The 25,679-nt window shown below is 52.4% G+C and overlaps 1 protein-coding gene across 1 annotated transcript in view; it reads right to left on the reverse strand.

Moving 5' to 3' along the window:
* TP73 (tumor protein p73) overlaps positions 1-25,679 on the reverse strand; it is a 110,554-nt gene that overhangs the window by 12,480 nt on the left and 72,395 nt on the right. The window contains exons 5-8 of the mRNA XM_075906809.2: positions 7,434-7,620; positions 4,335-4,450; positions 2,866-2,975; positions 605-747 (exon numbers count right to left, since the gene is read on the reverse strand). Coding sequence (XP_075762924.2) covers positions 605-747; positions 2,866-2,975; positions 4,335-4,450; positions 7,434-7,620 — 556 coding nt within the window. The remainder of the gene's footprint in view (positions 1-604; positions 748-2,865; positions 2,976-4,334; positions 4,451-7,433; positions 7,621-25,679) is intronic.

Genomic DNA, 25,679 nt, shown 5'->3' on the forward strand with positions numbered 1-25,679 from the left:
AGGTTGGACAGACACCAGTCAGGGATGATCTAGGTGCTCAGTCCTGCCATGAGGGCAGGGGACTGGACTTGATGACCTCTCGAGGTCCCTTCCAGTTCTAGTGTTCTGTGATTGACGGGGAGTGGCTAACTCACTACAAAAAGTAATTTTCTCTCTTGGTATTCATACTGTCTCATCACCTTTTGGGAGTGGGCCACATCCCCCCTGATTGAATTGACCTCGTTAGCACAGGTCCCCCACATAGTAATGTGACTCACCCATCTTTGCATGTGTGTATATATCCCTGCCAAACTGGAGTCTCCAATTCATTCATCTTATGAAGTGGGTTCTAGCCCATGAGAGATGATGCCCAGATACATTTGCTAGTCGTTAAGGTGCCTCAGGCCTCCTCGTTGTTTTCCCCCCTTTGTTCAGGCTGCCAGGTTTATAGCTGACACATGGATTTGAGCGACAACGCTGGGATTGGGGCGTTTCTCATCTAAACTTCACCCAAGTTTCGCACTGCTGCTGCCCAGGAAGGACAGGCTGTGCCCTGGACGGCACCAGCTCAGACGTCCTAGGCAGAGCAAAGCCGGAGGTCTCCCGGCTTGACTGGAGGACTCACTGCGCTTGTTGACGTTGCCGTTTTTAGCTGCATTTTCATTCAGGGCTTGTTGCTCTCGGAAGTGGTCTTCGTCGGCTTTCCGGTCTCGGCCGGGACAGGCGCAGATCCGCCCTTCGAAGGATCTCCTCCCCAACACTTGGCCACTGGGGAGCAGAGCAAAACCAAAAAGGGAAACAATCCGACTGTGCCTAACCCTCCTTCTCGGTGGGGCTGGGTTTTGTGGCTCTGGACTCTGTGCCGATGGCTGACTTCAAAAGCTTGGAAACGCTCCCGGAAAGAAAACAGAAGAACCCGCCTTCCCCAAAGAGCTCAGGCTAAGGAATGCCCCTCCTCTGAGCACCTAACAAGGGTTTTCCACAGGAATTGGTAAGTTCAGAAGCCCAAGGCTGCTGTACATATGCCCCAGGCCTGATGCAGCACATGAGGGCTGTGTCTACATTGGCACGATCTTGCACAAAAGCGGCCGCTTTTGAGCAAAAACTTGCTGCCTGTCTACACTGGCGGGGAGTTCTTGCGCAAGAACGCTGACGTTCTCATGTGTGAAATCAGGGCTTCTTGCACAAGAACGATGATGCTCCCGCTCAGGAATAAGCCCTTTTGCGCAACTGTTCTTGTGCAAGAGGCCAGTGTAAACAGGCAACATGAATTTCTTGCGCAAGAAAGCCCTATGGTTAAAATGGCCATCAGAGCTTTCTTGCGCAAGAGAGCGTCTACACTGGCACGGATGCTCTTGCGCAAAAGCACATCTCTTGTGCAAACACACGTGCCAGTGTAGACGCTCTCTTCTGGAAGAGTTTTTGCACAAGAACTCTTCCGCAAAAGAGTTCTTGCGCAAAATCATGCCAGTGTAGACGTAGTCGAGGTGCTGTGTTCCACGTAAACTCCCTGTGATGCCCGGGCTCTTGTGCAGATCCCTTTGGCTGGGGGTGAATTTTCTCTGGTGGCTTTTCCTCTCTGATTGACAAAAGGCTAAGATTGTTATACCCTAAGGCTACGTCTACACTGGCATGATTTTCCGGAAATGCTTTTAACGGAAAAGTTTTCCGTTAAAAGCATTTTCAGAAAAGCGAGTCTAGATTGGCAGGGCACTTTTCCGGAAAAGCACTTTTTCTGGAAAAGCGTCCGTGGCCAATCTAGACGCGCTTTTCCGCAAAAAAGCCCCGATTGTCATTTTCGCGATCGGGGCTTTTTTGCGGAAAACAGCCCTGTGCTGTCTACACTGGCCCTTTTCCGGAACAGTTTTCCAGAAAAAGACTTTTGCCCAAACGGGAGCAGCATAGTTTTTCCGGAAAAGCACTGATGATTTTACATTAGATCATCAGTGCTTTTCCGGAAATTCAAGCGGCCAGTGTAGACAGCTGGCAAGTTTTTCCGGAAAAGCGGGTGATTTTCCGGAATAACTTGCCAGTGTAGACACAGCCTAAGGAGTATATCTACACTGCAGAGTTTTTCCAGAAAAACTATGCTTATGTCCACACTGCTGTGTTCTTTTGAAAGAAAGTCGAAAGAACGGAAGGGTTTTTCCGATGGTGGTAAATCTTCTACGAGAAAGAAGCCTTTTTTCTGAAAAAGCTGTTTTGGAAAAAGGCGAGCGTGGACACAGAAGAGAATGTGTTTTTTTTGAAAGAAGAGGCCTCCAGGAAAAAGCACAGGTGCTCTGGTGGCAACTCCGTCCACAGTAATCCCAACTGAAATGCGAGATAGTGTCCAATCGATGTGGATGCTCTTTTGAAAAAGCACATCGCTTTTTCATTGCGCTTTTGCTGTGTAGACGCTCTCTTTCAAAAGAAAGCTTTTCCAGAAGATGTCCCAGTCAGACAGGAAGGAGTAAGAGTTCTTCTCCGGGCTGTGAAGGTGCACAGTGGGAGAAGGGCAGGCCCTGCCCATCTCCCACACACAACTACCCCCTAAGGCACTTCGTAGCCACTAACTTCCCACTCAGGGGATGTCACTTCCCCTCGTCTTTCCTGCACTTGGGTCTGCCCCAGGCCAAAGATGCTTGAGCAGGAGGTTTGCCTCGGGCTGCAGCTTCTAGAACTTTCCAGGGGTCTGGCAAGTGGCTCGCTGGGGTTTGGCTAACTCCTTGGTTTTCTCTCCCCAGGCCATGAGTGGTTCGTACTCCGATGCGGTCTGGGCGAGAGTCTGTCTAGTTACGCAGCTGACACTTGGTTCATAACCTCCCCGTGCTGCCCCAGGAGAGCCCGGCTCCGGCGTGAAGCAGGGAGGGGGCGTCTGGCCTTGGCACCACCAGAATGACTCACTCTCGTGTCTCCAGGGTAATAATGATGAGGATGGGTCGCCGGTTCATCCCTCCTACGCAGCTGCTGTTGCACATGAAATTGTACAGGATGGTGGTGAACTCGGTCCCAACCTGCCCGAAGGAGAGGAAACGACACACTGAGCATCAGGGAGAAGGGGGTGTTCAAAGCCTGGGGGAGGTGGTGGCAGAACTCGGTCACTCTGTGTGTGTGTGTGTGTGTGTGTGTGTGTGTGTGTGTGTGTGTGTGTGTGTGTGTGTGTGTGTGTGATGGTGGCAGAACTCAGTCACTCTGTATGTGTGTGTGTGTGTGGTGTGTGTGTGTGTGATGGTGGTAGAACTCAGTCACTCTGTATGTGTGTGTGTGTGTGTGTAGTGTGTGTGTGTGTGTGATGGTGGCAGAACTCAGTCACTCTGTATGTGTGTGTGTGTGTGTGTGTGTGATGGTGGTAGAACTCAGTCACTCTGTATGTGTGTGTGTGTGTGTGTGTGTGTGTGTGTGAGATGCTGGCAGAACTCAGTCACTCTGTGTGCGTGTGTGTGATGGTGGCAGAACTCAGTCACTCTGTATGTGTGTAGTGTGTGTGTGTGTGTGTAGTGTGTGTGTGATGGTGGCAGAACTCAGTCACTCTGTGTGTGTGTGTGTGTGATGGTGGCAGAACTCAGTCACTCTGTGTGTGTGTGTGTGTGCGTGTGTGTGTGTGTGTGATGGTGGCAGAACTCAGTCACTCTGTATGTGTGTAGTGTGTGTGTGTGTGTGTGTGTGATGGTGGCAGAACTCAGTCACTCTGTGTGTGTGTGTGTGTGTGTTTTGGGAGAATGTTCACGAAGGAAGATGAATTTCTACCCTTGCTCTAAGGAGATATCCCTTTGAATGAGGATTATGTAGCCATTGTGACTGTTGGGGGCCTTCGTTACTTTCATACCATGCTAGTTTTGTGGGACCTTACTGCCAGCTGTTTCATTCACTGACCCGCGTATGTGACATTGCAGCTGGAAATTCAGCCCCCTCCCCCAATGTACTAACTTACCAGCACCCCGGGGGGCACGCTAAGCTTTCCACTCACCGTTTTTATTTCATGAGTGGCTTGATGTGCCACTGAGGAGTTCTAGCTGGGCTGACATTTCTATTACCCTGCACCAGGCTCTGTGCCCCAGTGGATTGGAAGCAAGATTCTCCTTTAAAGTGAGATGCTTTGGCAGAGCCCGAAAGGGAAGGAGAACGGGCCCAGTGGATTTGCTATCGAAGGCTGCAACAAGAGGGATACTATTCTCCAGACACTGAAGCGCCATCAGGTGTCTTGTGAAGGATCTAGATTCATCTCCTAAGTACCACAGGGCAGATGCTAGTTTCAGCTACTCAGTGCCAATGGAGCCACCGCAAGGTCAGATTCGGGCGGCAGCTGTAACTTTATTGCAGAAAACTCTTCTCCCTCCCCAGCGCCCCTCATCCTCTTGGGACCAAGAGAATACCTGTGGTGGCTCGTATGGCACCATCACACTCTGCCGTCCGGTGACGGGGTCATCCACGTACTGAGAGAGATTGTTGCCTTCCACCCGGATCAAGTGGCTGGCCGGAGCGGCCTGGCCTGCAGAGGCAGATAGCAGAGTTAGAGGAAAGACCCTTCTTGTTTTGGCCTGCTGGCCTGAGAACGAGTGTGATTCTGAAATCTGTGTAGTTTAACGGTGGGGGAAGGCAGTGGGAACGCTCACAGGTCGGTTTACACCAGGCACGTTTCTGTTTAGCTTACGGTGCTTGGGAATCAGGTTAAACAAGCCAACATAAGCGAGTTGAATGGGGAGGGGTGCTATTCTCAGGAAAAGGGGTGTAAAAAAACCGATGGCAAGTAAACCAGTTCAACATCCGTGTGTAGACACTGTCCCCTCCAGCTTCCCCTCAGCTCCACCTGCTTGTAAGGGGCCCAAGGGGCCTGCTTTGAGTCAGGCCACATAACAACTGACCTCAAAATTCAACCCAATGTGGCATTAAGCGTAAACCTGAACTTCCTGAGGAGCCAAAGGGCTTGTTGAACTGACTTTTGCTCCCACTGGGCTCCGTTCCCGGGGAGCCAGAACCAATGCAGGACTGGGCCCGTCACCAAAAGCAAGTACAGGGGAGCTGACAGCTTCCCCCGGGGCAAGGTGGTGGGGCCCAGCTTCATGTGCCCAGAAGGGGCGGGGCCTCGGGAAGGGGCGGGGCCTCAGGGGAAGGGGCAGGGCTGGATGCAGCCAGCCCTTGGCACCACCTGGAGCGCATCCCCCCCCTGCAGCACCCTGAGCAAGGCGTGTCCCCCCCCACCCCCCCCCCACACACTCCAGCCCTCAGGCGATTTATAGGGCCCAGGGCTCCGGCTGCCTCCGTTGCCACAGTGCAGCAGCTGTGACCGGGAGCCCCAGGCCCCTTGAATCCCTAGGGCAGCTGCCCTCTTTGCCCTTTCCCCACCCCCCCGCCCCCCGTTGGCAGGCATGGGCAAGTACAAACACAAAGCAAAATGCTCCCTCGGGGCTGCTGCCCCTCCTCCTCCGAGACTGGGCAAGCCTGGGCCCTCGCCGGTGGGCTCCGGGCCTTGCCAATGGCAGCTCTGCCTGCGGGGGGGGGGGGGGGGGAGCACCACCGTGGGCCTGCGCAAAGGCTGCCCCGGGGCACAGGCAGCTTTGCCGCCACAGCCCCTCTTGGGTGGGGCGTGTCGCCGCCGCCTTCTTCCACGTGTCTGCCGTGGGGCGGCTGTGGGCCGGGCTGCCTGGCCGTGGCTCTGGGGAAGCGACTTGAGTCCCGGGCCGGGGAACGTGGGCACCACGGCCCTGCCCGAAGAAAGCTTCACGCCCGCTCAGACCGGCGAATGGGGAGCAGCCCCGCCCTTGAAGGGAAGCCCATCTGGCAAGTGGTGCGCTGGGAGACAGGGTGGGGAAACTAAGGCCTGGGGGCCGGATCTGGACCCCTGCTAGCCTGGATCCAGCCCCTGAGGCTTGGGCTCCCCTTCCAGCATTGGGGATCCTGCGCCAGTGCTCCAGCCCCACCCCTTCCACCCCCAGCAGCTCCCCCGCGAGGCTCCAGTACTGGCTCCCCGCTGTGGGGGAAGGAGCCCCTCGCCTCGCGAGCCAGAGTCAGGGAAGCCAGACCCAGATCCGATCCATGGGTTCTGTCTGCTGGGGGCCGGGGCCGGGAAAGGCTCCTTGGTGGCTTTTCCCCCACAAAATCTACCTGCCCCGCCCCCCAGGCTCTGGTGTGTGAGGGGAATGTAGGGGAGGGTCTTTCTGCTTCTCAGTCGGGGGCCACGTTATTGGGGAGGGTTTGGTTTGTTAGTTTTGCTTTTCATTTCTGTGCAGCCCCCGACTGATTTTTCTGGGGGTCAGTGGCCCCTGACCCAAAAAAAAGGTTCCTCACCCCCTGAGGTAAAGGGTTGTACTGGGAGCGGAGTATGTTTTTCTGGGGGGTCAGTGGCCTCTCTCCCCTAAAAGCCCCCCCCCCGAGGTAAAGGGTTGTACTGGAAGCGGAGTGTGTTTTTTGGGGGGTCAGTGGCCCCACTCCCCTACAAGGCTCCCCCCCCAGATAAAGGGTTGTACTGCGAGCGGAGTGTGTTTTTTTGGGGGTCAGTGGCCCCACTCCCCTACAAGGCTCCCCCCCAGATAAAGGGTTGTACTGTGAGCGGAGTGTGTTTTTTGGGGGGTCAGTGGCCCCACTCCCCTACAAGGCTCCCCCCCAGATAAAGGGTTGTACTGCGAGCGGAGTGTGTTTTTTGGGGGTCAGTGGCCCCACTCCCCTACAAGGCTCCCCCCCAGATAAAGGGTTGTACTGGGAGCGGAGTGTGTTTTTTGGGGGGTCAGCGGCCCCACTCCCCTAAAAGCCCCCCCCCCAAGGTAAAGGGTTGTACTGGGAGCGGAGCGTTCTGCGTAGCAGCACTGGGCTCTGAGCCTTTTGTCCTCTGGAGACGGTGGCAAGTGAATTGCTCAGGGAGCTGGCGGGAGCCACACTCGGCCTTTCTTCCTCTGACCGTCTCTAAGAGGGATGGAGCCAGGGGGGAACACTTTCAAAAGCTCTTAAGCAGCTTTGCCCCGCTGATGCCCAGGGGACTTAGGATCCCAAGTCATTCAGGTCCAGATGCTCCGAGGTATTTAGGCTCCTGGTTTCCAGTGAAATCAATGGCCGTTAGGTGCCGAGATACCTTGGGGGGCTGGAACGTGGGCACTTTTGGACATTCTACCCCGGTGTCACAGGCAGCCGGTGGCAGTGAGCTAGCCGGTGAAAACCATCGACCGAGAAAGCAGACCAGCCCTTGTCCGGCGTCCGCCCGCAGAGGGCACCGGGGACAGCCAGCCCAGGGAGAGGCGAGAGAAGGACCCTGCTGCCCCTGCACAGCTGGCTGGGGCGCTTGGTTCTGGCCGGGTCTGTGACACTTGTTAGCTCCATCTCTGCTCAGCCCTGATCTGTCTCCCCTGCCACCTCCTGAGTCCTGGGGAGCCAGGGTTCCCTCCCGGCGCGCATCAGGCAGCACGTGGGGGTTCCTCTGCGCGGCCCGGGGAGCTCTTTGGTTCTCTGACCGGCTATGGGAGGGGCAGGAGCCCAGCACTCACCATCGTTAAAGTCGCGTCCCAGCTCGTGGTTGGGGCAGCGCTTCACCACCTCCGTCACGTGCTCTGCCTTCTTGTAGACAGGCATGGCCCGGATGGCGGTGCCCGGCGGGGGCGGCGTGGCCACTTTGATCTGGATGGGGCAGGTCTTGGCGATCTGACAGTAGAGCTTCTTCAGCAGCGGGGAGTACTGGAAAGGAAGAGGGAGAGCGGAGCGGAGGGGCGCATCCTTTGCCCAGGCGGGGGCGGGCGTGTGGGGACTGCGCTCGCATGCCAGGGTGCCCACCGTGGGGGTCCAGCTGCTGCTGCTCAGACCAGCCTGGGCTCCTGAAAATGCGCAGCCCCCTCATTGATTTATAGGACACTGGCCTCGAACAGTCCCCACTCAGAATGAGCCCCCCCCACGCTAGGTGCTGTACACGAACAGCAAGACACGCTCCCCGCCCCAAAGCACTGGTGATGTAATTTAGCCGGGGGGGGGGGGGGCGTTATGTGCCTCCCTTCATGGCGCTGAGACAGATTGCAGGACCTGCGTTTTAGAAATGACTCCTGTTGAGGCCCCCCGGTCTGCCGCCTTCCTCCTCCACTGCCCCATCTTCCTCTGCTTTTTTGCACCTTGGCTGCATCAGCGCGACAGGCCATGCCCGTGCCTTTGGCCGGCCGGCCTGGTTTTCAGGCAGAACACAGGGCAGGGCTTGTAAGGGCACAAGGTTTGGGGCAACGTGACGAAAGCGACAAGCATGTTAAGGAGCAGGGGGAACGGCTCCCCCTGCCATCGCCTGGGGGAGAGCAACTGCCAAGAGCCAGCTGCTGCCTTCAGTTACACGCCTGCCAGCCCCATCAGGACTGGGCTTAGGACGTCACCGCGGCTGCAAGAGGCAGGGCAGCTCTTTCTTCTGGCCCCGTGTCTGCTGGCTGAGGCCTGCCTGCCCCAGCCACAAAATGTCATATTCCAATAGCCCGCTGCTCTCCACCTGGCTGCACATGGGTGTGTGTGTGCGTGCCGGGGTGTGGGACAGGAGCTTTACATGCTATTCCTAGACGATACAGCCACTGCCCGCATGCCCGTCGGGTGGGGGAGTTAGCCAAGAACACAGAGACACAAGCTCCCCGTCCCCCCCTCCTTGGAATCTGCTAGACCATGTGACCTCCCCCCCCCCACACACACACACCCCACCGATCCAATCAGCTCCCGGAACCGGCCTTCAGCAGCCGGGGTGCCTCTCGTCAGTGGAGCTTTGGGATGATTTCATGGTGGGGGCAGAGAGGAAGAGGTTTCTTCCAACATGCTGAAACAGGCAGGTTTGCTCAGGGATCCCAACATTCACCAAGCGCTGGAGGAGCAGTTGTGCACGTAGCAGCTGGCGCCCTGCATGGATGTGCTGTAACAAGTTGGGATGCACACAGTACGGGGGATAGGAATGGCGAGGAAAGCCCCCTTTGTACTGTCTGATCAACTGCCCTTCGAGTGGCGGGGGGACGGAGGGAGACCAACCACCATCCCCCACAAAAATCAAAAACCAACAAAGGAAACAGTGGCAAACCCCCAAAGGGTTCTCTCTTAAAGACATGTCCCTTTTCACTTCCTGGGGACTCTGCTAAGGCCAGCTGTGTCCTGGAGAGATTTCGAACGTTCTACAGGCTGAACCACTCCAGTCTGGCACTCTTGGGACCTGACCGGTGCCAAACCAGTTTGTCAGACCACGGGAGGTCAATATTGCCTAGCAGTATTAGCAACATTGCCACTGCTTGCTGGGATTTAGGGTATGTCTATACTTGCACCCTAGTTCAAACTAGGGATGCAAATGCAGGCATTTGCAATATGCAGGTATTTAAATCCCCGCTTCATTGACTATTTCGAATGCCTGCATTTGCATCCCTAGTTCGAACTAAGGTGCAAGAATAGACATACCCTTAGAGATATCTAGGGGTAAGTTAGAGCTAAATCACAGCAAAGAACGCTGAGAGCCAACACTGGGGGCTGTAAACAAACTTATGGGACTGCAGGAAACTTGGCCACACTCATGATAAGTGACATCTGGCTAACTAAAATCCTGCCAGACCACAGATGTTGCTGGACTACAGCCTGGTGCCTCTATGCCTCATTGCAGCCTGGGCAGGTGTGGGGCAGGGGGAATGATTTTAGAGCTGTGATTTTATAATTGTCAGCAACTCACCAATGAAATATTTTTAAAGCAAATTTTAAACTCCGGTCCTGTCGACTGACTGACCCAAGATATTCAGACACTAACAGTATGTACCCAGGGTTGGCAAATGCCTGTGGAATGGCTCTTTCACTGGGTCAATGTTCTGCCAATCAGTTCGGCCTTTTCACTTGTCAGTTCACTAGATCCTCTCTGCAGGAAGCCGAGCCATAGAGCAGGGGCAGGAAGAGGCGGGTGGATGGACAGTAAGACCCAGCGGTGCCCCAAATGTTCAGGGGCCCTACACAGCTGCATGTTCTGTGTATGGGTAAAATGGTCCCTGTTTCCATGGGTCTCCCCCACATCCCACAAAGCGCACCCCGGTTGTCTTGGGTGCTGCGGGGTCAGGAGGGTGACTCATTTGTCACCCTGTGAGGCCGCAGGATTATTTTAAGCCATGGACAGAGAGAAACAAGTTTTACCCCCTGACACGCCAGCGTCTTCACCACACCCAGGGAAGGCTTTCTGTCTGCAAGGCCAGAGCTCAGGGCTCAGGCCTGGGACTGGCCTATGCTTGGCTCCCTCGTTTAATAATGGATTAATAATCGCCTGGGACAACTTGATGGTTTCAGGCCAAGCTGGTGACCGCTCCCCGGGAGACACCATTCTCCAGGAAAAACCTGCACCCACGTCCTTTTACTGCTCCAAGGTGCCCAAGCCTGGAGTAAATGCGCAGACTTTCCTGGTCTTATTCTGGCAGTGGTTCTGAAAGACCAGGGCTACTGTTCAGTGCTTAAATGTCTCCCAGGAGCAGCCGACATCCCTGTCCCAAAAGGGCGCTGGAACTAAGCATCAGGGTGGGCGCTCCTCTGGGACTCACACAGCCCACTTGTCCCGGCACTAACCCCCCGTATTTAGTGCCGGGCCGGCCGGCACTAGCACAATCTCGTCACTCGGGAGAAAGTTGAGAAGAAAACAACAAAGATAATCGGGGACTGACGGGTGAGGACTGATGAGCGTAGGTACGTTTGTATAGCGCACAAACACACACACAACGCACGCACACAACTAAGGGTCTGGTGGCCAGAGGGGAATTCTTTGGAGTGGTACAAAGGGGCGTCAGTCAGAACAATGGGATTCCACTTACCTTACAGTACACGGAGAGGCCACACCCAGACTGGGCCCCTCTGTGTTGGGCACTGCACAGACAGGAGAGGAAATCTTACAACCGAAATAAGGGAGGAGGTTCACCTCTCTCTCTTCCGTACAGGATAGGCACCAAGAACTAGGAACTGACCCCAGCCCACCGCGCCATCCTGCCTCTCAGAGTTAAGGAAGGGACATTTAAGAATGAGTCTCACCAAACACTTCGTAGCTGCGAGCCATGTGGGAAGAGCCCCCGGGTCACTGTGGAAGCCCCATTGCTTTGGAAAGACATGCTGCACAAAGCAATACAGCTGGGACGCGCTGTGGGCTGAGGTGTGTTCTGGCCTGGCCTTTTCTATTTCTAAATCTAGTAGAGTCCTGTGTGGATACACAATGGCTACGGCTAGACTGGCATGATTTTCCGCAAATGCTTTTAACAGAAAAGTTTTTCCGTTAAAAGCATTTGCAGAAAAGAGCATCTAGATTGGCATGGATGTTTTTGCGCAAAAGCATTTTTGCGGAAAAGCGTCCTTGCCAATCTAGACGCGGTTTTGCGCAAGAAAGCCGCGATCGCCCTTTTCGCCATCAGGGCTCTTTTGCACAAAACAGTCCTGAGCTGTCTACACTGGCCCTCTTGCACAAATATATTTGTGCAAGAGGGTTTTTTCCCAAACGGGAGCATCATAGTATTTGTGGAAGAACACTGACAATCTTACATCAAGTGGCCAGTGTAGACAGCTGGCAAGTGTTTCTGCATAAGCAGCCGCTTTTGCAGAAACACTTGCCAGTCTAGACACAGCCAATTGGTGTCTGCCTCCGCAGCTGCAGAAATGATCTGAGGAGAGCCACATCTGCAGATGCGGATACTAGGGATGTGAAAGTGTAACCGAAAGTGTAGCCTGGCTCATTGGTTAACCGTCACAGTTATGCGCAGGCTCCCAGAATGCTCGGGAGCTGGCTTAAAAGCCAGCTCCTTGCGTGCTCCAGCTCCCAGGGAGCCGCCTGCTGCCCCGCGTGTAACGGCATTTCACAGTTACATAATTAAACGCATTTTAAGATCCTTAGCAGATACCCATGGCTATAAAGCAGACATACACAAATTTGCAAGGGGCTAGATCCAAAATTTGTATCCGTATCTGTATCTGCAAAAATGTGCCCCAGATCCCCGAGGATATAAAACAGACATCTGTGGATTTGCGGGGCTCTACTATCAGCTAATTATTGCAGCACGTGCTTTGTCCATTGAATGTACACACGGAAATAAGAAATGGACTTTTGGCAGGCATACTCTCAGGAGCCATTGCTGCAGCCTGGTATTCTCCATCAGTGTGGGGCCCAAAAGGTAATTACTTTTCTGGACACTGAGCTCTCAATGCTCTCGTCACGTATAAGTTTAAAAGTTCTCAAGTCTAGCACCCTGCAATGTGTGGAGACAAAGGACTTCGTTTTCCTCCAGCTTTTATGAGCCTCCCACTCGCTGATTTCTGTCTCTCTCAACCCAGGAACCAACATGGCAGGAAAGTGGCAAATTGAAATAATTACTCATTATAGAGGCAATTACAGGCTTTTGTCTGCAAAACACTTTGAGGTTATTGTTCCAATGTAAAGATTCTTTGTTTGCTGGCAAAGGAAAACACTTGAGACTCGCTTTGGCGTTATTTAATATATCATTTCTTCTTTGTGTTGCCTTTCTCGTGTCTCGCTACATGACAAGCTGCTGTTGGGTGCCCATCGTAGGGTTTCTGTAGCACCTCGTCATATTGTTCTTTCAAATTATTCACCATTGTCCTGCCACAATACCTGGCTTGAGTTGGAAGCCTCTGTATAGACACTACACAACACTCCCAATGTTCCCTTGCATTTTTTCCACCCATGTGCAGAATACATTTTGTTATGTGCACCAACGTATGTGCGTATGTGCACCACCCATAGAAACACATGCTGCCAGCCGTGGGCACTCTGCTAATCAGCTGGGCAGCACCTGAATCACTCCAGGTGGCTGCCCAAGCCCTCAGCTTACAGGGATCACTGAACACGACCAGCATATCCAGTACCCATGCACGTCACATGGCCCACTTTGGGGCACTAGGGAAGCGATTTTCCAAACAGTGTAGGTACGTGGGGTGCAAGTTCCCTCGTGGCGTCTCAAGTACTTAACGCCTGTCATGGCATTGTGTAGAGTCTTGTGCCACCAGTGGCCAGTGGTGTGTGGCTGCCTACTGGACTCCAGAGCACAGAACAGCCAGAAGGGTCCAGTCTGAGCACCTAGTCTATCTCAGTGCTACTGTAGTAGAGGCTGAAGATGCTGTACTAAAAAATGTCAGCTGAGAGAGAGAGATGTACCGCAAGAGAGACAGTCAGACAAAGAACAGCAAGAGAGAGACCGTCAAACCTGCAGGCAATTGAGGCAGGTGGTAGATTGTAGCTAGAAAACAATTTATCCACTGAAATATTCTCCAGAAGGGTCTTCCAGGATGTGTTTATCATGGGAAAGAGAAGCAACTTCCTCCTTGCAAGAGGCAGCCATTAGGAATGGCAAACAAGCAAAACCCCCAGTGTTTTCAGTGCACAGGTTTTGTGGGTGTGCTTCTTGCATCCCTGGGAGAACCAGTCATTAGTATTATGGTACTTTGCATTTATTTGGAGCTTTTCATAGCAGGATCGCAAAGCCATCGACCAGTGTGAACAAGTACTATTAGCCAGGTTTTACAGATAGGAAACTGAGGCACAGCAATTAGTGTAGGACCTACTAACTGATCTGCACTTGCACAGTAATCACTGCCAAATAAAGAGCCAGTGGGTAAGGAACTGAGCCTGGAGCCTGGCAGGGACGGGGATACCAGCATCCACAGGTGCCTGCTCTCTGGGCAGCAATTCTCAGAGCAGGGCAGGCTCAGCTGGGTTCAATTGCTCCAGGAGCAGAGCTTACAAGAGGCGTGACCCCGCCATGCTGTGGGGCTGAGCGGGTGTGGCAGTCAGGCCTGGCTGTGGGGAGGAAAGCTCCCTGGGTGGCTGTTTTCCTTTGAGCCAGATGCTGTTCCGGGGCCCGGTGGATAGGGACCCCACGTGGCAGGGTGTGGATGGGGTGGGCGCAGATGCCAGGGGCTGTAAAGGAGGCAGCTGGAGGAGGGGTGAAAAGGAAGCCAGCTTGCTCTGAAAAGCCGGGGGGATCCTGAGCCTTCACTTTCCAAGGGCAGGGACGTACATGGGGCACAGAGCAGGAGCATTGCGACTGGTGCACTGGGAATGCACCGAGCTGGAGAGTCTTGGGAGGCGACTGCAGGGCCCCAGCAAAGCCCTTTCTGCACTCCTCACCCCACGGGAGGACTGGAGAGAGCCAGTGGTTGCCCTGCCCTGGGGGAAGCTGCAGGGAGTCCTTGTTCCCACAGAATGAGGCTGGAGTTTGGGGTTGTTGGGGAGCCTCTTCTGCTCTGCCACTGACTTGCTGTGAGACCTTGGGCATGTCACCTCCTCTCTCTGTGACTCTGTTTGCAGAGCTTAACAGTGGGACTAACATGGTTACCCAGCTCCCAAAGGCCACAGTCACAAGGTGTGACTCGGTCGTGTGTGGGCTCCGTGTCCGTTGCCGTCATGCCCCGGCTTCCGGGAACCGGCTACATGGTGCGACTCTGAGGTCACCCCCGGGCTGGGTAGCATGTGGCGTACACACAGCCCCCTGCGTGGCTCGGCCGAAGGACATTTTCCCACTCGGGGTGGAGCACAAAGCCTGGGGTCTGTGTCAGGGGCCCTGCCTCAGTGGGGTGTGGAAGCAGGACCAGTTGCTGCTTTGCCAGTGGGTAGGAAGAGGTCACAGGAGGCCCCATAGTCGGTGACTGGCATGTCCCACCTTTTCCTACCGCGGCAGCAAAATCCACAACAGCCTAGAGGAGCTCTGGGGTGTTTAGGGACATTGACAGCAGGGCAGTGAGCTGTGAACCGGGGGAGCTTCCCTTTCAAATACACAGGCACGTGGAAAGGCCTTACTGGGTCAGTCCAAAGGTCCATCCAGCCCAGTGTCCTTTCTGCCCACAGTGGCCACTGCCAGGTGCCCCAGAGGGAGTGAACAGAACAGGACCATCAAGTGATCCCTCCCATCACCCATTTCCAGCTTCTGGCAAGCAGAGGCCAGGAACACCATCCCTGCCGATTGTGTCTATTTAGCCATGAATGGACCCAACTGCCATGAATTTATCAAGCTCTTTTTAGAGCCCTGTTAAAATCCTGGCCTTCACATCCCCCAGCAAGCAGTTCCACAGGTTAACAGTGTGTTCTGTGAAGAGGTTGTGCTGATGGGAAAATCTGCTCTTCTCCCTTCCCTTCCACTTCCCTCCAAGGGTCATTAAAGCTCAGCAGCACCCAGAGAGCAAAAGCTAGCTTGGGAGAGGGCTGGAGTCCTGCAGCTTCCTGGGCAGTGTGTGTACAGGGCTCTGATTGGAGACCAGCTGCAAAGGAGGCATGCCAGTGTAATGCTTTCTCTGTGTGCTGCATTTGTTCCATGGCACTGGCATGTCCCCAGCCAGCCTCTAGATTTGCCATAGAACTGAGGGCAGGTTTAGCCCTACTTGCTTGGGGCCCCCAGCATTTACCCCCGGGCCAGTTTCATGCTATAACAGGCAGAATGGCAGGGCCCGGGCAGGTGACGCTACATCCCCAGAGGAAGGGCTGCGAGTACGTTCGGGGTTTTACGCCGGCCACTCTGCTTTTGAGGTTCCATTCAGATGAACTACAGGAGGGCGTGACTGGTGCCTTGCTAGGTGATTACAGCCAGTCCGCCCAAGGTAGAGGGCCAGAGGGCAGCAGGTGCTGCTAACCAGTCAGAAAATAATGAGTCATCCTGTGGCACCTTAGAGACAAACAAACATACGTAGAATCATGAACTTCATGGGCAAACCCCACTTCCTGAGGTGCGGGGGGAAAAAGGGGAACCCAGAATTTATAACAGAAAAAGAAGGGAGAAGGAGGGTGGGAAAAGGACCTGTCAATTGCAATGCTGGTGCTAATGAGGCTCAGGGGGTGGGCTGGAAGCGTCCCAGGCAATGCGAGTGCTGTAGATATCCGCGCAATCTGTATTAACGTGGATCTGACAGCCCTGGCTTATCTTATTCCGTCACCTGAGCTGATCATGTGCACATGCTGATCTAGATGCATGTGGGGATATAAAGTGCTGTAAATGTCCCACTCTGCGGATGGGGCAGAGTGATTTGCGGCCACTAGGTTCCCTGGAACCATTGGTTTGAGTTGTGCTAAGGATAACTCAGCCCTTTATCATTCCGGTGCAGATAACTGAGCTCTGTGCATTTTGCTATGCAGGGGGTGGGGCTTTCGGAGGACAGCTGGCATTCTGAGGTCCAGTCTGCCCTGGATGGACATTGATGATCTCAGAATAAGGCAACAAAAATGAGTAGGGGTGAAGAATGGGTCCCATACAAAGAGTGATTAAAAAGATGGGGACTTTTCATCTTAAAAAAGAGGAGACAAGGGGGGATAGGATAGAGGTCTATAAAATCTGGAGTGGAAAAAGTGAAGAAGGAAAAGTTCTTTACTTGTTTCCATAATATAAAAACAAGGGGTCACCAAATGAAATTAATAGGTAGCAGGTTTAAAACAAACAAAAATAAGTATTTCTTCATGCAACGCACAGTAACCTGTGGAACTCCTTGCCAGAGGATGTTGTGAAGACCAGGATTTTAACAGGGTTCAAAAAGAGCTAGATACATTCATGGAGGATTGGACCATCAATACTTATTAGCCAGGACGGGCAGGGACGGTGTCCCTAGCCTCTGTTTGTCAGAGGCTGGGAATGAGCAACCAGGGAGGGATCACTTGATGATTCCCTGCCCTCTGGGGCACCTGGCATTGGTCGCTGTGAGAAGACAGGACACTGGGCTAGCTGGACCTTTGGGCTGACCCAGTCTGGCCATTCTTATGTTCTTAGAATTTGCCCAGTGTTTTTAGAGTGAAAATTGTCCTTTCTGTGACTATGGTGCGACGTGCCACGGGCAGCTCTGCCAGGATGGATTTCACTGGGCTGGCAGCTCTCTCAGGCAGGTTTTCAAGTAGCTTGGAGTGAGAGCTGCAATTAATGTGTTCCACCGTCACACACACAGAGACTCAGCCAACAAAAAAAGGTCGAGCTGCCTGGAATCTAAAGCTGAGTACCGGACGGCTGGCCTTTCTGGCAAACACGCCTGGCTCATGTCCACCCCTTTTGCTGTGAGTTTTGTCCCACACAAAGGCGGTGTGCGTTGGACGTGGCTTTATTCCTATCTCCAGGCGCGTTACCTTTCCTGTGCTTGCACCCAGAGGGCAGCTGTCTCAGGGTCTCTGCTGCCCTACAGCTCTGCATTTCTCAGTTCCTGTGAAGGTTGCTGGTCAACCCAGATGAGGGGTGGGTGCAGGGATTTGTTTAACATCTGACCTCCAGTAAATATTAGTCGTTACATTCAAAACATACACCTAAAACTCCCTTGTAGGTGGGTCTTGTGTTGTGGCAGCCTGTGTGTGGATTCAGGAAATTCTACCGTGGAACCCAGGGCTGAGGAAGTTCCCTGCATGTGTATCCCCCACTGACAGACCAATACAACTTCATTTTGATGGTTTCTCTCCTGTAAACTCCACCTCCAAGTAGCTAAAGAAGCTAGGAAGTGAAATACTAGCAAAAGCGAAGTTAGGCGAGAGAAACAAGGGACGACGGACGCGTTTTCAGTGGAGAGCCATGAAACGAGGCAGCAGGGAGTTAGTTTCGCACTGTCCCGGGTGAGAGGAGCTGTGGAGGGGACCGTTCTCTGGCCAGCAGGGGGAGAGATTGTGCTAAAGGGAGTAAAAGCATGAGAGCAGTTTCCAAGTATCTAAAAGTGTCTTACAAGGAGGAGGGAGAAAAATTGTTCTCCTTGGCCTCTGAGGACAGGACAAGAAGCAAGGGGCTTAAATTGCAGCAAGGGCGGTTTAGGTTGGACGTTAGGAAAAACTTCCTGACTGTCAGGGTGGTTAAACACTGGAAGAAATTGCCCAGGGAGATCGTGGAATCTCCATTACTGGAGATATTTAAGAGCAGGATGGATAGGCATCTATCAAGGATGATCTAGATGGTGCTTGGTCCTGCCGTGAGGGCAGGGCACTGGACTTGATGACCTCTCGAGATCCCTTCCAGTTAGTATTCTCTGATAGGTATCTCAGGGAAGAGAAGTAGAGCTAGAGTTGGCTGGAATCCCATCAATGGAGAGTTTTAAACACAGAGAGGAGCCGTTTTGATCTAGCTCCTGAAGCAGAGGAGCTGTGTGAAGAAGGGGTGGAGAGGACACAACAATTTGTATATCCCACACGAGGGTGAATTTGGCAGTGAGGGTTCTCCTGACCTGTCGGAGCCGCACAGACGTTCCAGGGTCTGATTACAGCTTGGACCGGTCAGCTTCCTGTTAGCAAAGCAGCCGAGCTCTGTGTGACACTCGTGGTGACATCCCCAGGTCGTGGGCTAACGAAGGGCGCCGGATCTGATGACACGTTGATGACACACAGGAGGCAGTTTCTCCGACGTGAGACCGTTTAGCCTATCAGCATAGTCTCTCTGGAAACTCGCACCCGCTGCAACTTGTGAGGAGAGACTGGAGACGCTTGACCCTTTTGTTTTCGCCCATGGAATGACGTACCCCCGTCTGATTGTGATCTGATACATTCCCTTTCAGCCTGGCAAAACAAGGGTTATTTGGGGGGTTCTCCCGGGCCAGGTGTTAGCAAACTGACAACTCCTGTCAAAGGAGCCTTTCATGTAGACATTCCCGGGCAATTCCCAACATGCCTGGGAAATAACATTTTTCGGGGAGAGGAGAGGCGCGTTATGGTAAGTTCACGTGCTCTCAGTAGGCCATGTTATGACATGGATAAAGCTCTGTTAAATAGCAAAAGCGATTGCCCCGCAGGCAAAAGAGCTTCAGCCGAACACAGACATGCCTCCGCCGATAACCGTTTCGTGTCTGGACAGCTCCAGGATTGCCTTCAAAGATCCTTCCACAACAACAAGCGGTTCCTCTAAGGGGCCGTGTGCTGATCCCGCAGAGAGAGCCGCAGTCTGGTTTACATCCCGTCTGAAGACTGCTTACAGTGCATGGCTCTTTTCTTTAGCACAGCTGGTCTGCCACCTACCCGTCTGTGTCCGCTCAGTTCATGCCTCCCCCGCTTGCCTTTGGCAGCATTCTGCCGAGAGCGACCCGTGCCTTGCCTCGGTGGGGATTTTATTCCCCTGGTTATGCTGCATGTGATTTCCACTGTCCTGTAGCAATCCTGTGTGCATGCCTCAGTTTCTCTGGGCACAGCACCAATCCGGAGATGGTGATGGGAGTTTCGGGTGTGACTTCCACTGAAGGAGGCTTCCCCAGCCTTCTGCAAATACACAATGGCCTGTGTCCTTTGTAACCTGAGCCTGGAGAAGGGTGCGACCCGGTGACACAGGACAAAGGCTGGAGGAGGAGCCAGGCTGGGACCAGGAGCTGGGAGCCTTGGCTGGGTGGGGAGGCAGCCGGAGGGCCAGGACCTTGGCTCTGGGCCTCTCTCTCCCCAAGATGGGTTGTCCTGGCTGCTTCTGGTTCCTGTGCTGACAAGTCTGTTCTACGCTGTGCCCCTGTCAATAAACGTTCTGTTCTCCTATGGTTGTGGACGGGGGCGCAGGGCCCACTGACTCCCTGCCCCTCGGTGACAGTCGCATCGAGTTATTCCTTTGAGAAGAGCAAACATTTCCCTTTGAATGAGCGTGTCCCCTGCCGCTCTGCGCAAGACCCCTCGGTTTTAAAAAATAAATCACACTTTGCACTTAGCCTGATCTTCAAAAGGAAGAAGCCCAGGTATTTTGCACTCGCTTTCATGCACAAGACATGGCATATCTAGTGCAGATGCCAAAGTTGGACATCTAAGCGGTGATTTGTCTGAGCAAACAACCCATTGCACTTGCATTTCGATCCATAGTCCAGAGCGTCTTGCCTTTTGAAAAAAAGGACCTGTGGAAATTAGCCCCTTTAAGATACCCAGGCCGTTTACAAGCCTTTGCTAAGCTACATGTGCCCTATTTGACAAGTGGCCAAACTAAAACGTTCACTCGTGAAGTTGCTTGCTGTAGTTCAGAGCAAGGCCGTCGCAAAGTTGGAATCCCAAGTCCGAACGCCTTACACTGACCCAGAGCCGCCATGTTGCGTTGCTTGCACTTCTGACAGCTGGGGTAGTGGAACAGCTATTAACGACCTAGAGATGTAAAACTCCAGTTACTCCGCTAACTGGCAAACCATTAGGTACATCTAACATTTAACCAGTTAAGCGACTAACGCGGGTCCGAGGGGAGGACCAGTCCAGCCCATTTGGAGTGGCCCTGCGTGTGGGGCTTCCGGGCTCCCTGTGGACAGAGGCTGCTCCGGAGGAGAGCATCCCCTGTCTGTTGGGTCCCCTGGGGTGCTGGAGCAGCCCCCTGCTCCATGGCAAGTGGGGAGCTGCTCCAGCCCCCTCTGATTACCAGCTAACTGGATCCGGTAACAAGCATCACCCTACCTATTTTGGGTAATGCTTGCTGGTTAACCGGGTAACTGGTTAACCTGTCACATCCCTATTAAAGACACTGGCTAGTCATCTGTCTTCCTTCACGGTCTAATTATTTTGAAATAAGTGGCCTCTTACAGTAGATATTTTCCGCATTGTACTATGTGATATGAATTCCCGTGTAGCCCACTCACGGTAAAAGGACTAAAACCCAACTATCACGTAACACATAACGCGCCAGGGGGCAAAAGGATGTTTGCTCCTGTTTCCTTGCCTGCGCGCCAAATATATCCATCTCCCTCAACCATCTCTTCAGCCCAAGTGATTGCGCTGTGTTTTCATAGACTTATACCGTCCAAAGCTGGACAGGGCCAGTGTGATCATCTCACCTGCCCTACATGAAGGGTTCTTGTCTCAGTTTGGAGGAGTCATGACGCTGGTTTTTTGGAGGTGGAAGCACGTGCTGTTCCCATGCGGGTGAGAATGGGCAGGAAGAAAGACGACAGTCGCTTTCGGGAAGGAGCTTCTGAACAGGTATTTTGAAAGAAGTCTTGGCCCTCTTCCAAAGGAGCTGTCCCAGGTAGAACATAGTCAATTGTAGATGTTTGTCTTTGCTCAGCCTGCGAGTCTAGTCGCTTCAGCAGGGGACTAGCTCCCAGAACACCTGGGTTTTAGGCCTTTTCTCACTTCCCCAGAGAGACCTGCCTTCCAGGATTCTGTTTCTAATACAGACTAGAGCTATGAATAACCCGTTCTGTCACCTCCATATAATTCCTTCCCTTTGTCTATGGTTCTTCCTGTACCCTCTGGGAAGATATAGACCTTTAGCATCTTCCTTCTCACTAGATTTATTATTAATGTTATTTCCCTCACTGAACAAATGCAGAGATTGGCCAGGTCTACACTAGGGAGCAAAGTCAAACTAAAGTGAACAAATCCAGCTACGAGAATAGCATATCTGGAGTCGATGTACCTTAGTTTCACTTACCACGGCATCCACACTGTGTGTGGGGGGTCAATGGGAGAAGCTCTTCCATCAACTTCCCTCGCTCCTTATGATCCGGTGGGGTACCAGAGTCGACAGGAGCGCAATCAGTGGTCAATTTAATGGGTCTTTACTAGACCCACTAAATGAAACCTCCAAGAGATGGATCTCTGCAGTGTCAGTCTCCCGGTAAATGAAGATAAGGTGTGGTTTACACTATGTTTGTACAGGCACAAGCATAATCAGGCGTCAGCCTAGCTGGGGCTTCTCGGAGCTACTCTGATCATTAATAGCAAACCACAGTGGTAGCACAACTCTGATGTAAACTGAGCCGGTTCTACCAGCAATAGCTTTTAATCCAATTTTTGCCCTATTGATGCAGTTTTTAATGCCAGAGTTTTTTCATTTGTTACACTGAAAGTCAGACCTCCACCTGCTTAGTTATTTCTTCTCTGCTACTGCCATCTCCTTTCCTGAAGTCCAAGTAAATTCCAGAGTAGCAGGAATTCTTGGCAGAGCCAAACTAGTGAACCACGGACAGCCTTTCATTATTCAAGCACATCTCTGAGCGAATCCCGTGCGTTCTCCAGTGCCTTCACACCCAAGAGTTCCAGAGTGAGAGGGATTAGAGGTCATATTCCCTCTCTTCTGAAATGCAGCCATTTCTGGGGTGGGATAGAGCAGACATTCTCAATTAGCACTGGAAAATAAAAACATCCCTGGGGACATAATCTGCTCTGGTGAGAAGACTCTTTAGTAACTTCCATCTCAAGGTTGATGTCTATTACCCATCATTTAGGACCAAGGCAGGGTTTTACAGAGACTCATCAAAATCCCATTCTAATCATAGAATCCTAGAGCTAGAAGAGTCCTCAGGAGGTCATCAAGATCAGCCCCCTGCCCAAGGCAGGACCAATCCCAACTAACCCCCCCATGCAAATCCACTGAAGTCACAGCTTGCCTGTAGCGTCAAACAGCACCGAGTTTTACCATTTTCTACCCTCCATCCTGAGCAGAGAAACAGAAATCCAAACTCTATGAAGGGAGAAGCTACTCCATTGCTCATATCTACCGGGGCTGCTGCTTCCTGTGATGGGGGCAGATGAAAGGAGAAGGTTCAGAAAAGGGCAACGAAAATGCTGAGGGGTTTGGAACGGGTCCCATATGAAGAGAGATTAAAAAGATTGGGACTTTTCAGCTTAGAAAAGAGGAGACTGAGGGGGGATAGGATAGAGGTCTATAAAATCATGAGTGGTGTGGAAAAAGTAAATAAGGAAAAGTTCTTCACTTGTTCCCGTCACATAAGAGCTAGGGGCCACCAAATGAAATTAATTGGTAGCAGATTTAAAACAAACAAAAGGAATTTTTTCTTCACGCAGTGCACAGACAACCTGTGGAACTCCTTGCCAGAGGATGTTGTGAAGACCAGGACTTGAACAGGATTCAAAAAAGATTCATTCATGGAGGCTAGGTCCATCCACTACTATTAGCCAGGATGGGCCGGGATGGTGTCCCTCGCCTGTTTGTCAGAGGCTGGGAATGGATGACAGGGGAGTGATCACGTGATGATTCCCTGTTCTGTTCCCTCCCTCTGGGGCATCTGGCATTGGCCACTGTGGGCAGACAGGGCACTGGGCTGGACGGACCTTCGGTCTGACCCCGTCTGGCCGTTCTTATGTTCTTATTTTCCCTTCGCGCTTTGGGAGCCTAAAACCAACACTGAATCGAACTATTCTGAGTGAAAAGGCCTGATAGAAACATCCCTCCCCGCCCCCGTCCTCTCTGTTCTGCAGAACCGCTAGACGGATGTGTCCCAACAGATTCTGAACTGATAACATCTTATTTATCTTCAGCTGTTGACACAGAAGCGTCTAGACTTGCCTCCTGGAGGAGGCTCAGACCCACGGGCTGCTTCTTTCTTTCTTGAAGGAAATGATTTGCCCAGCAGTTCCTTTTTCCCACTGCCTCCCCTGCCATCTTCTCCTCCTCCTCCTCACATTCCAGCCTCCTCATTAGCCCCTCTCAAGACGTGCCCAGGACTGCAGGCAGTGGATCTCCATAAAGCCACTAGCCTGGCAAGAGGGAGCGAGAGAAGGAAAGTGCCGCCTCCGGCTGCTAATTTCCTTGTTCTCCCTAGCAGGCAGCTGGGGAGCCGCATCCCGGGACAGGTTTGGACAGATCGCAGTGGAGAGGTGATAATAACGTGTCTGTCATTTCACTCAGGCATGTAGGATCTTGCAAACCGCAAATACCGTTAACTGGCTCGGATGAATCTGTTACAACAGAGCCTGGAAGACATGCTGACTGTAGGGCTTCCCCCCCCCGCCCGAATTTTTAGAACAACCCATTTTGTAATTGGTCTTTAGAATTTTTCACTGGGCTGGAAATTCCACGACCAGTTACTATATTTCCCATTTAGCAGGAGCAAGGATGTGCATCCTCTTCAGCGTATTGGGAGATGGACCCAAGATATAAAAACTAGACAGCCCCGTCCTGCCGGACCCCACTCCCCAGCCACATTGCCCATCCCTCCAGAAGTAAAGAAGTGGATTTAGAAGTGAATCTCAGATAGTTCACACTGAGTTGCTTGGTTCTGACCAGTGATGATGACCGAGAGTGAACGTTTAAACCAAAAGGACAGTAACAGAGGGGGAGCCGTATTGGTCTGTAATTTGAAACCCAAGGATCAGTCCTGTGGCACGTTAGGCTACGTCTACACTGCAATGCTATTTCAGGATACCGGAGCATCCCGAAACAGCTATCCCGCGTCTTCACAGCAAGCCCATTATTTTGAAATGTAATGGGCTCGCTATTCCGGTGTCCCTGTAAACCTCATTCCACGAGGAGTGAGGGATGTTTTGGAAGAGCAGGTTCTTTTAAAATTTGGCGCTGGATAAACAGCACCAAATTACAAATTAAGCTATATCAATATAAGATACATAGCGGCTACGTCTACACTGGCCCCTTTTCCGGAAGGGGCATGTAAATTTCACCTATCGTAGTAGGGAAATCCGCGGGGGATTTAAATATCCCCCGCGGCATTTAAATAAAAATGTCCGCCGTTTTTTTCCCGCTTTTAAAAAAGCCGGAAAAGAGCGTCTACACTGGCCCCGATCCTCCGGAAAAAGCGCCCTTTTCCGGAGGCTCTTATTCCTACTTCAAATCCCCCGCGGATTTCCCTACTACGATAGGTGAAATTTACATGCCCCTTCCGGAAAAGGGGCCAGTGTAGACGTAGCCAGCTTGTATAGCTCAAATTGCGTATCTAATTTCGACCTATGCTGCAGTGTAGAGATGAACACAAACACATCTATAGTATCATGAGCTTTCGTGAGCAAAACCCATTTCATCAGATGAACTGGAGTGGAAAAAAGGGGGGACCCTCAGAATAAGAAGGGAGAGGGAGGGAAAAAAAGCCCATGAAAGCCCATGTTGGTCTTTAAGGCTACATCTGCACAGCGGAGCTATTTCGGGATACCTCTGGTATCGTGAAATAGCTATTCCATGTCTTAAAAGCAAGCCTGTTATATCAAAATGTAACAGGCTTACTATTCCAACGGCCCTGTAAACCTCATTGCACGAGGGTTATAGGACATTTTGGAATAGCACCTTATTTTGAAATTTGGCACTGGGTAATTCAAAATAACATTAAAATAAGATACGCAAATTGCGTAGCTTATTTCAAGGTAAGGGTGCTGTGTAGACGCACCCTAAGGTGCCATGGGGCTACTCGTTGTTTAAGACAATAAAAGTTCCGGATATACAGGGAACGTAACCAGACCTAGCTCCTAGATAGTGTTTTCCCTCCAGAGGCTTTACAATACTCACACCCTCTCCTAGTCATTGCTGGGCCGAGCCCCACGTACCTCATCTCACATCTGTCCCGGGCAGACCGACTCGCTCTCTGGCTGCTACTTTGAGCACATGGCCAAGTCTGCACAGATGCCCAGTGCCATGAAGAAGCACGTAGGAAACCCAGCAACGTGCAGTCGCTTTGGGATGCGCCAGGGAACGTGTGGGGGATGGAGAGTGAAGAAATATGGTTGGGGAATCTAGTTGAAAACGCTGGTTCAAGACCACAGGGCAACAGAATCCAACCTGGGGTGCAATCCTAATCAATCATTAGCAGCTAGTGCTCCCTGAACAAAGATCGGGGCCACCCAGTGCTTAGCCAGGGACAGCCTTTGCCCCAAAGACCTTGCAAGCTACATAGAGAGAGGAGGAAATATTATTATTATTATTATTTTATTACGATAAGGTGCAGAGAGCTTTTCCAAGTTCCCCAGCGAGTCTGTGGCCACGTCGGGAACTCAGAGCAGCTCTCCTTGTGCATTCTGAAACACTGAGGTCAAAGGACCACAGCCCTGACCGCTCAGCATGGACAAAGCTGTAAAGTTCCAGGGCAGGACTCCCTGTAAGCTCGGTGCTTGGGCAGCCGCCCTGGAGAGATTCAGATGC

Source organism: Pelodiscus sinensis, chromosome 24 (genome assembly GCF_052426305.1).
Source record: "Pelodiscus sinensis isolate ZL-2025 chromosome 24, ASM5242630v1, whole genome shotgun sequence".
Classification (NCBI taxonomy): domain Eukaryota; kingdom Metazoa; phylum Chordata; order Testudines; family Trionychidae; genus Pelodiscus; species Pelodiscus sinensis.